At 39.3% G+C, this 10,552-nt stretch overlaps 2 protein-coding genes across 2 annotated transcripts; one reads left to right on the forward strand and one right to left on the reverse strand.

The window, feature by feature from the left end:
- The first annotated feature begins 1,746 nt into the window (after window positions 1-1,746).
- LOC139577862 (proline-rich protein HaeIII subfamily 1-like) lies at window positions 1,747-5,768 on the forward strand. Its single transcript, XM_071405006.1, has 19 exons — window positions 1,747-1,817; window positions 1,943-2,032; window positions 2,168-2,317; window positions 2,441-2,620; window positions 2,876-2,962; window positions 3,083-3,223; window positions 3,422-3,529; window positions 3,622-3,651; window positions 3,842-3,862; window positions 3,975-4,001; window positions 4,148-4,174; window positions 4,278-4,304; window positions 4,434-4,463; window positions 4,593-4,622; window positions 4,744-4,779; window positions 4,902-4,937; window positions 5,115-5,132; window positions 5,227-5,280; window positions 5,368-5,768. Exons 1-18 carry the CDS (start codon window positions 1,767-1,769, stop codon window positions 5,263-5,265), a joined length of 1,128 nt encoding a protein of 375 aa, XP_071261107.1. The 5' UTR covers window positions 1,747-1,766; the 3' UTR covers window positions 5,266-5,280; window positions 5,368-5,768.
- A 311-nt stretch (window positions 5,769-6,079) lies between these two features.
- On the reverse strand, window positions 6,080-8,890 carry LOC139579710 (uncharacterized). The gene is made up of 10 exons (XM_071408539.1): window positions 8,780-8,890; window positions 8,568-8,633; window positions 8,434-8,478; window positions 8,217-8,276; window positions 7,676-7,918; window positions 7,336-7,398; window positions 6,895-7,005; window positions 6,510-6,539; window positions 6,302-6,385; window positions 6,080-6,145 (listed from the first exon to the last, which is right to left on the reverse strand). Exons 1-10 carry the CDS (start codon window positions 8,795-8,797, stop codon window positions 6,110-6,112), a joined length of 756 nt encoding a protein of 251 aa, XP_071264640.1. The 5' UTR covers window positions 8,798-8,890; the 3' UTR covers window positions 6,080-6,109.
- Between the last annotated feature and the right edge of the window lie 1,662 nt (window positions 8,891-10,552).

Here is a 10,552-nt window from a genome sequence, read left to right on the forward strand (position 1 = left end):
CACAACATAGGATTGGCTTCGGGACAAGTCTATGAATGTCCTTAAGTGGCCCGGCCAGAGCCTGGACTTGAACCCAATCAAACATCTCTGGAGAGACCTGAAAATAGCTGTGTAGCGATGCTCCCCATCCAACCTGACAGAGCTTGAGAGGATCTGCAGAGAAGAATGGGAGAAACTCCCCAAATACACGTGGGCCAAGCTTGTAGCGTCATACCCAAGAAGACTCGAGGCTGTAATCGCTGCCTAAGGTGCTTCAATAAAGTACTGAGTAAAGGGTCTGAATACTTATGTAAATGTGATTTTTCAGATTCGTTTTTTTAATGAATTTGCCAGAATCACGGGGTATTGTGTGTAGACTGATGAGGGGAAAAAACAATTTAATCAATTTTAGAACAAGGCTGTAACGTAACAAAATGTGGAAAAAGTCAAGGGGTCTGAATACTTTCCGAATGCACTGTATCTGTGACCAACAGATGCACATATGTATTCCCATGTGCAACCCATAGATTAGGGCCTAATTAATTTCTTTCAATTGACTGATTGTCTTATATGAACCGTAACTCAGTAAAATCTTTGAAAATGTTGCATGTTGCATTTATATTTTTTGTTCCGTGTACATTATACAATTTAAATACACTTATATGAGCTACTGTCAGACTGTCATTGCAATCAAAGGGCTCTTTCTGTTGGCAAACTGGCATTGCGCGACTCAATGTCATTTAAATACCCCATTAGCAAAGCCTGCGTGATAATAGCCCTATTGCACACATCAAAGCATTAGTCATAGGCTGTGTTTTCTCAAGCAGTACAGAGATTGCTCAACACTTCATGTCTAATATAAGTGTCCATAGGTAGGAGCTTAGAGCACAAAGAGACTTGCAAGGTGAAGGTAAGTGCTACGGAGAAACACTGGGTTTAGAATAGACAGGTTGTTTTCAAGCAATCTGGTGGCAAAAATTACTTGGTGTTTTCAATGTTAAAACTACTGTTTTCAGTAATGTGTTTTCAGTGTTAAACAACTTTGTGATTGCAGTGTTAAAATGTATTTTCAATGTTAAAACCTCTTAAGGATCGAACCCTTTTTTTTCAATTTTCACCTAAAATAACATACCCAAATCTTTCTGCCTGTAGCTCAAGACCTGAAGCAATGACATGCATATTCTTGACACCATTTGAAAGGAAACACTTTGAAGTTTGTGCAAATGTGAAATTAATGTAGGAGAATATAACACATTAGATCTGGTAAAAGATGGCAGCAGTGTATGTGCAATGTTTATACTGATCCAATGAACCATTGCATTTCTGTTCAAAATGTTGTATCAAGGCTGCCCAAATATGCCTAATTGGTTTATTTATACATTTTCAAGTTCGCAACTGTGCACTCTCCTCAAACAATAGCATGGTATTCTTTCACTGTAATAGCTACTGTAAATTGGGCAGTGCAGTTAGATTAACAAGAATTTAAGCTTTCTGCCCGTATCAGATATGTCTATGTCCTTGGAAATATTCTTGTTACTTACAACCTCATGCTAATCACATTAGCCTACGTTAGCTCAACCGTCCCACGAGGGGGACACCGATCCTGTATTAAACAACTTTGTGTTTACAGTTTGAAACAACATCAGTGTTGAACAACTTTGTTTTCATTGTTAAATAACATCACTGTCACACAACTTTGTTTTCAGTGTTAGCAATATCAGTGTTAAACAACTTTGTGTTTTCAGTGTTTAAATATGAATAATTGTCTTTCAGGCACATAGGAAGCAATGGAGTACCTCTGTGTTGTCGTTTTACTTTTCTCAGCTGTGGCTACACGTGTGAGTAAATAGTCAAGAGAGAATAGAACATAATCCGGAAAAATATATGGGTGCAATGCATTAGATTTATTAATATTCAGCACGGCAGATCATGTACTTTATTAAATTGTGATTTCATTCCCCAGGCTGACCCATGGAGACAATGGCAACAGGGAGACAGTCGATTCCTCCCATTTGGCGGACCTCAACAAAGTCCAGACAGACACCCTATGAGAGTAAGAAAAAAAGTTCAAAGAGACTTCCAAGAGATCCAAGAGACCTAATCAAAGTCAATCAAGATATAGAGAAAAACAGACCATTCTAGATTTTATTTTGTTTTCTTACTTAATATTTTCCTTTACATTGTCAAGCCCAATGTTAGAGATCCCTGGATGAAGGATGGTTCCAGCCCTCCATTTGGGGGCCAGCCAATAGGTGGAGGAGGAGAGAACTCTAGACCAATCGGTGGAGGACCTATGTGGCAAGGATGGAATATGGGTGGAACGGGCAGCCCAGGATGGGTATGATGGCCTTCTCAATTTGATTAATAAATGTGATTTTCCCAAACTACTAATTCAATGTATCTACTAATAGTAATAGTTATGATATAGTACTTTTTACTTGACTGAATTTATTTTGTGCAGCCCGACCAGGATCAAATTCCCCCTTGGTACCCAAACCGACCCTCTGCAGGCCCAGGAAGTGGGGACACTCAGCGACTAATGGGAGGGCCTAACGGGGAGACCCCCCAATCTGGAGGATCGAACGGGGGGGGACCCGAGTCTGGAGGACCCCTCGACTACCCTGATCGGGATTATAAAAGGGTATGTCGTGTCTGGTTATTTTCAATTATATTTATGTAATGTATTGCTTTTTTGATGTTTTTTCTTCTCATATGCTGTTTTTGTGATATTTTTATTGCCATTTTATACTCAGGTCTCATTTTGGAAAAGAGATTTGTAATCTCAATATGATCTCCTGAATAAATAAAGGAAACAAATATAAAATCTGTCAGGGATCCTCCATCAATTGAAAATCTATTGTTAACATGTATAATATGATGCTCGCTCCTGGTCAAGAGAGAGGATGAAGGTCAATGGTGGAAGCAGGGAACCATGAGAGGAGACCGAGGATCATCATCCCCTGCCGAACTTCCACCTGTGACCGTGAGTTAACGGTGTAATGGCAACCTCCATTCAACCTGCTATGAATACAATCACCGATCCCACTTAAGATGCTTAACTGATTGTAGAACTAGACTTTAATGTTTCTCTCTCTCGCAACAGGGATCTGACTTTGGGTATGCTCCCAATGGACCTGGACCGCACCCTGGCCAGGGCCCCCCTCGCAGGCCAGGTGCCCGATGGCGTAGACCTGCAGGGCCCCCAAGAGGAGGAAGACCCAACATGAGAAACCCTGATGCAAGGGTAAGACATTTTTTTACTTTTATTTCAGACTATATTGGAAAGTACTAGCCTGGCGGTCCAGTTTGTTAGCGTGTTAGCCAATTTATCCATCTCTGTCTTTCTTTGTTAAAAGCGCATAGATTATGGGACACTGGCTAGGAGACGACAGGACTAATTCGTTTTGATAATGAAGGGTGTTGTGTCTCTTTATCTACCCAGCCTGACAGGAACCCCATTCGCCCCTCAGCTGTTCCATCTGGAGCAGGTGGACGGCCCCCATTTGATGACACCTTCTTTGGAGGAAGACTGTTGCAACCTGAGATGGTGGTAGGTCGTTAAAAGATCCTGGTTATGTCATAACCCGGCATTAAGTTTAACCTAGACAAAATTAACGTATGTCTATTTTCTTTATGTTTTAGGGCAACAGAGAATTCATCCCCATCTTTCAGGTACAGTACCTTGGTCATTGGTAATTAATGTATGTCGTGAAGAACATCGCTTTGTGAATACAAACATGGATAATGAGATATGTATAATTTATTATTAAATATGATGTTAATGAGTTATTCCTTGTTTATTCATTTAGAAATTCTTGAGAAATTGGAAGAAAAAAATATTCATGTTATGGTTCTTTTACAGGCTGGCAATGTGACTTTACAGGTAAGATTATGTTTTTACTATCAAAAACGGAATGGATTTACATGCCGATATTACATGCTGATATTTACATGCTGAACTCATATTGAAACAAAATGCTTTTTTTCTTTGCCAGAATGCTAGTGGTCTGCCCCTGAAAGAGGTAAATAATGAATTTGCCTGAATGATCTAAGATTAAATCAGGCTATAGAATTATTATCATATATTATACATGTGTCAATTGTCACAGTATCATACAGTGTATGTCGTCTATATCTGTTCATGTGGCGAACATGTTTCCCCTTGTAGGGTGAGAACATTTTCCTGCTGCCAAAGGTAAGGCATTCACACAAACAATGATGTATTTTAGTATTATGATGGCTGGAGTGCTGCATGATGGAATTGTGTAAAACAAATACTGTATTTTCTTTACTATCAGGGAGGAAGAGGAACACCCCCACCAAGGGTATGGACTAGCCTCCCCTCATTCCATGTTAGCTTAATTCTATGGCTCTGAAGTATTGTAGGCAACATAGCAGGAAGTATGCCATTGTACTGTATGTAACAGATAAGTAAACTGTAATATGTTTCACAGCATGGACATAAAAGACCTCAAGAATTAGGGGTATGTAGAGATATTCCGTTTTAAATCATATTCTAGTACATTTTGGTGTGAATTTTGGTGTGAAGTGTGAATTTCTTGAAAGAACTTGAAAAGCAGTTGATATTTTTTCTGTGTCCCTGGTTTTGATAGTTTGGATACCCATACTCATCTGGTTTTCAGGTAAGTGTCCTAATAAACCTTTAAGCTATTTTGTTATATATTTACAATGCTGAATAAATAAAGTTGATTTGAAGATTTGAGAAATAGCAAAACATTTTGTTTTTTTTGGTCTCAATTCCAGCCTTACCTGAAGCTCATCTACAACCCCTCAGCTACAGTATGTATACATTTATGATTTAACATCAACAAAATACCACAATGTTAACTGCAAATATGTTATGTGAGATTTTATCTTTTTTCCTTACGAAATATACTTTACACGTGTTCTTTTCTCTGCAGAATAAAATCTCATTTGAATATGGGATAACAACACTTGTAAGTATTGTCTGTTTACTAAACATGCTTCTAATTGAGATATGAATATTCTCTTTCAGCTTTAGTGTCATCATGAATGAATATTGTCAAATGTAACAATATTGTTTATTTTTCAATCAAATGTCACTCACAAAACCATCTAAAACATTATTTGAATCCTTCAACCTTTACCCCAAGCTCCCATCGTTCATGAAGGTAAGAAATTACTAATGACATTGTTGTATCTGTATTCCTACAATAAAATAATGTATTTCCTTCTTAAACCATGATATGATTGATCTATCTGCAGGCTGAGGAGACAAAGACTTGGGAAGAGGAAGGAAAATAATGTGGTGGATACAAGGTGTGTTAAGCGCTTTGCCTAGGTGTTCCTTTGCAATGCATCATCTATTTCTTTATCTGTTTCTGACTTCTTCTTCCCTGTTTACAGGGAGAAGAAGCCCAAGCCTTGCATCTGGATTGGAATCGTGACATATTTTCATATCTATCTGGAGTACATTCAACTTTACAGATGAACTTTGGATTTTTAGTTGCTAAATGTCTTCCTAAATACTAATACATTTCTTAACTCATGAATCCAAACAATCTTTAGTTTTAGCCTAACAATATATGATTTTACTCATGGGTGTGGGGAGGTGGGCCTCTTTCTGTCCAGTAAGGTAATTTCTGGACAATATTTCTGTCCATTTAGGGGACCCCCAGTGGCAAGATATGTGTAGCCTCTTTAGAACCTATTTATAACTATACAGTACATGGCAGGTGTTGGTGGAGGTTACTTCTGTGATATAATTTGACACTTTCTCAATCAATTGCTCTATAACATTCATTAAAACTTCCAGCATGCAAACTAAGAACTCTTGTTTTTTGTGTGCCTACAAAGTACAATTGACAACTGTGATTTTGCTTGATAATAGATTTATTTGACAATAGAAAATGTATCATATTGTAATTAAAAACATATCTTAAATGAATATAGGAGTAGGAATGTGAGTTTGATGTGCCGATCCCTGAAAATGAAACAAAAAAATAAACACTTAAATGGAAGTACAGTATACTACTGATATGAATACATTTCAGGTGTTCAGTTGAAGAAATGTTTCCTTCCCATAATAAAATCTGGAAATGGCCCTAATGTTACCCTACCTCAATTTCCTTTGACCCCACATGCAATTCTATGGCTCAAACAGGAAAGAGAAGTTGGGACGACCCTGTAAAATGTTTTTTTTCAGGATGACATTATCACAAGTACAACATATGTTTCATATCACATATTAAAATCTATATATACAATGTATACATACTATAATATATTATATATTATATTAGTATTGTTATAGTCATAGTATAAGAAGTAGAGGTCATACCTCATCTACGCCAGGGTCAACTGTGTCTCCACGGTGATCTGGTGGAGGGTTGGCAGCCTCTGTCTGGAATCCTTTAGGCCATGTCTATCAACAACACAAAAATACAGTTAGATATCATACAGATCAGTTTACATCAGCAGGCAGCACATAGAGGACACATTAATGTTATCCATATATGATTCAGACACAGTAGTAAGAGCTTACTTACCTTTCCTGGTGCCTGAGGTTGGGCAGCCTGCTGCAATTTTGAAAGGGTAAATAATAATTATTAAGATACTCTGTCTGGCCTGTTGAATTTTCGAATTATAAAATGATTGTTAGTTTAACATTAAACTAAAATCGTGAAATTATGACATACTATCGGTTCATTGTCTCTAATTTCCTTTCTGTTGAGAATATTTCACTGCACTTTAAACTGCCGCATTCAACTTTTTTATTCTCCTGGAGCCGCGATGCTTATGCATAGCTTATGCATAGGTTTCATTGAAATGAATAGGAGCGTCTCACACTCTGCAAAAGTCACTCGTCTAGTGTAACTGGCCTGCCTGTATGGGTGGAAGGGAGAGAACACCCATGTAATGACCACTCCTCACCTGTAGTGGGAGCTGTGGTTTCTGAGGAGTCTTCTCCAAGTTCAGCTGGTTCTGCCCGTTGTTCTGGTTAGGCTGGGGGTAGTTGGGGTAAGACATGTAGTAGGGGTAGCCCTAGGGAAGATACACTTGTGAAAGTTAAGAGTCTTAAAGGATCAAAAAGTGTGATGATATGTTTTGCATCATGTTATGCAAAACACATCAGGATCACACATTTAGCTTTTTAGTGCTCTATCTTGAAAACTTTACTGTTGACATGCCCAATTTGTGGGGACCATATCAACAGTGAACTAATTAAGAAAATGCAACACAAAAATGGGGTGTAAAGTGGGGTGTAAAGTGATCAGATTTAGTCTGAATAAAGAGTGTATATCATCTCTTACAGTGAATACAAGATGCACCTTGAGGAACAAATCACATTGAAAGAGGGAAACTCCACTGTACCTGCATTCTTGGTTGCTGGGGAAATGAAAATGATGGGTAGTATTGAGGAAACTGGGGAACCCCCTTCAGGATAATAGAAAATAAATACAACTTCAACAAATACTGGAAAGACTTTGCCAATTAGTAGTGGATTACCTGACACGTGGTATTTCATTCAATTACATTGAATTTGTATAAAAACATAGACAAACTGACTTCAGGAAAAAAATATGTGTATTCATTAGTAGAGGCTGGGAAGGCTTTTGTCATTGGTATCCATCAAAAACATTGGTATTTCAATGAATTTGTGTGAAAACGTACGTAGACCAACTGACTGATCTGAAATGGTACAGTAGCCTACCTGTGCAGGGTTGTGTGGTTGCTGGGGGTTATTTGGGTTATTGGGGTTGTTGGTGTCCTGGGGGGCCCCAGGCTGCTCCTGTTGGGCATTGGCGTACAGAATGGGGGGCAGCTGGTTCCCCTGTGTAGGGAACATCATCTGGGGGCCGAAAGGGCCTCCCACCTGAGGGTTAAAGTTCACCATCTGGGGGAGACCAAATTCAGGCTGCTGCTGGATCACGTACTGGGGCATGAATGGAGACCCCTGAACAAACAAGGTTGGGTAAAAGATCTGTCTCATTTCAAAGCTTTGCTGACCGAAGTTGTGATGAGCAATTGAATGAACAATTCGGTTGATGTGCCAAAGTGGAAAATATATGTAGTTAAAGGTAAAATGGGAATGGAAGCTGCTCCTGAAATACATTACTGGAGACCATTTTTAACTATTATGCTGTCTGCAAATGTGGCTAATGATATCAATCTTCTTTACTACAGTATGTCTATAGCATTATCATGGCTAATGATTTCTATCTCGATTGAGTTAGATTGGATTGGTTCAGTACCTGCATTTGTGTTTGCCCAAAGCCTACACCTGTCAGGGTCAGTCCATTCAACCGCAGGATCTGTGACGGATGGGTGAGCAGTCAGAAAAGGTTTCCAACAAACGTTACTCCACATTGCATTGTATTTTACTACGCATCAATTTGAAAGGAAAATTCACGAACAACAAATGCAATGTCAAGAGTTGCAGACAAAAACATACGGGACAATTCAGTGTACCTCATTGCTGTTACTTGCGAGGATTCCAATTTGCTGTTGGTATATCTTTAAAAAAGCCACAAAAACAGTTTATGATTCATTTTGAAGTGTAGCGCTATAAATGAAGGAATATTCAAGTAACGTGTGAAACTCACAGGAAGTGAAAGGCTAGCACCAAAAAGGCAGACCAAAACAGTTATAGTCTGCAGCTTCATGATATCCTACAATGAAGACAGAACAAATGTAGTTTATATCTGACATCTCAATACCATCTTGTTACCATACTGAGCATGTTGTATGTGATACATACTTATTTTTAACAATTTTTGATTATACAAAAGCAAGTGATAGCCCATGACAGTATTACCTTATCAGAGAATGTCATCTTCAGCCTATCTTCCTTTTTTCCTGTGTGTTCTTTATATCTCTGTCCAGCCTACTGTGTCTCTCCTACTTTTAAACTATCTCTATCTTCCCATTTGAGCTGTCATGTCCCAGACACACGCAGACTATGGTCAATATGACGCGCAGGCTCTTTGAGATGACATCACTCTCAGACTCAGACAGTTACGGTGCAGATATATGCAGCTGTATCATTACGGACTGACCATAAGTCAAAATGAATCTCATGGCTGGACATTATCTGTCGTGTCATACACCAATTCTAATGTTATTGTCTAATATGCTGACTCTACAGTATATGACACAAACTTGGTGGATGAAAGGTGGATAACAGTCAACCCCTGTCCCATTATTTCAAAGGGTATTCTGCCCCTACAGTATGTTCACAATATATAGAACATCTCCTATTATAAATCACTTTCCCTATATTGGCCAAAAGAACCTAGAACTCAATGCCCGTGATGACCATGAGTCTGCGTTATTTGTAAACCTTTCATAGAGACCTGTGATTATAATATGCGTCACTACAAGAGAGTTTGCTGCAGGTGGTTAAGAGTTTTCAGACAGATGATTAGTCTATGGACTGGTGTGCTGTTGGCATGTGTAAATGTAAGTCTTTTGATTGACATTATCAGTGTTGATTATGTCCTATAAATAAGGTATTATAGGCAGGTAGCTGTAAGGTTGCTGGTTCAAATCCCAGTGGTTACTGAACTGGTAGCAGGAGGGCTGCTGGTTTAGATCCTAACCGCCATCATTTGGTTAGGATAAAACCATTTGTAAAAAATGTAAGAAACATTTGCATACTCTTACGATATTATATTACATAATTATATTCCGAACGAGATTGAGGAAGAGTGAGAAGTCCAATCTACAGTAGATACCTTTCCCCTGTTCTTCATCGGGCCAGGTTCCACGAGGGGGCAAAAGGTGGCCCTCAGTTGAAACTTGTGCCCCCTCAGTTTTAGTCCTATCTCCCTATATAAAAATAGCAAAATGTTTAAATGATTGAGAGACAGGTTGGTGCACATCTCCGTTGTGCTGTGTCAGCAGAATGGACAGAGAGCACAGGATGTGTGTAGGGGGGCTAGGGAAAGCCCCTGGGATGGTTAGGTATGACTCCTTTGGGTGTCCATAAAAAGTGGGGGGGGGGAAAACACTTCTCATCTGTGGTAGGCTAATTGAATAATGTGGTACACCTCTACCTGTAATATTTGATTTTGATTTATAAGGGTGGGGTCAAGTTTACCATTGAAGCTGCTTCACTCAACTCTGCCTCACGCCCCACCACTACATAGTTTAGTTAGCTTCTTAGCTAGCTGTAAAAAGCATTATTGTTATTAGCCTTAGCCTATTTAGCTTGCTCGAACCAGCTAATCTGCCACTGCCACGATGGATATCAGAAATCGGCTTTGCCAAAGTACCCAAACAAAGATAAAAGGAGTGTGATGAGCAGCAGCTGCAGCATCAAACCACCGAGGTCACCACCAAGCCCAGCAGCGATGATGCTGCCGAGCTCCAGCTAGCTTCGCGTGAAGAGCCTACCCACCCTTCCACAAATGCCAGGATAGTGACTCCACAGTCCCCTCCACCTCCGACTGTTCCTGGTGATCTTGGAACAGAGGAGCCAGCCCAGGTTAATCTAGAATACTACCCTAGCCGCAGGGGTTCTGTCCAGAAACATTCATTTAATAGCATCTGGTTCATAGGAATAGTGTCTGGAGTACTGGGTTAATGC

This window comes from Salvelinus alpinus, chromosome 6, assembly GCF_045679555.1.
Source record: "Salvelinus alpinus chromosome 6, SLU_Salpinus.1, whole genome shotgun sequence".
In the NCBI taxonomy this organism is placed as follows: Eukaryota; Metazoa; Chordata; class Actinopteri; order Salmoniformes; family Salmonidae; genus Salvelinus; species Salvelinus alpinus.

Coding starts and splice junctions, on each gene's coding strand:
- LOC139577862 (XM_071405006.1), top strand. CDS start 1,767: ATGGAGTACCTCTGTGTTGTCGTTTTACTTTTCTCAGCTGTGGCTACA. Junction 2,621..2,875: donor CTGATCGGGATTATAAAAGG/GTATGTCGTGTC, acceptor CTCCTGGTCAAG/AGAGAGGATGAAGGTCAATG. Junction 4,305..4,433: donor GAGGAACACCCCCACCAAGG/GTATGGACTAGC, acceptor TATGTTTCACAG/CATGGACATAAAAGACCTCA.
- LOC139579710 (XM_071408539.1), bottom strand. Junction 6,540..6,894: donor AACCACAGCTCCCACTACAG/GTGAGGAGTGGT, acceptor TCAAAATTGCAG/CAGGCTGCCCAACCTCAGGC. Junction 6,146..6,301: donor TTGACCCTGGCGTAGATGAG/GTATGACCTCTA, acceptor AACATTTTACAG/GGTCGTCCCAACTTCTCTTT.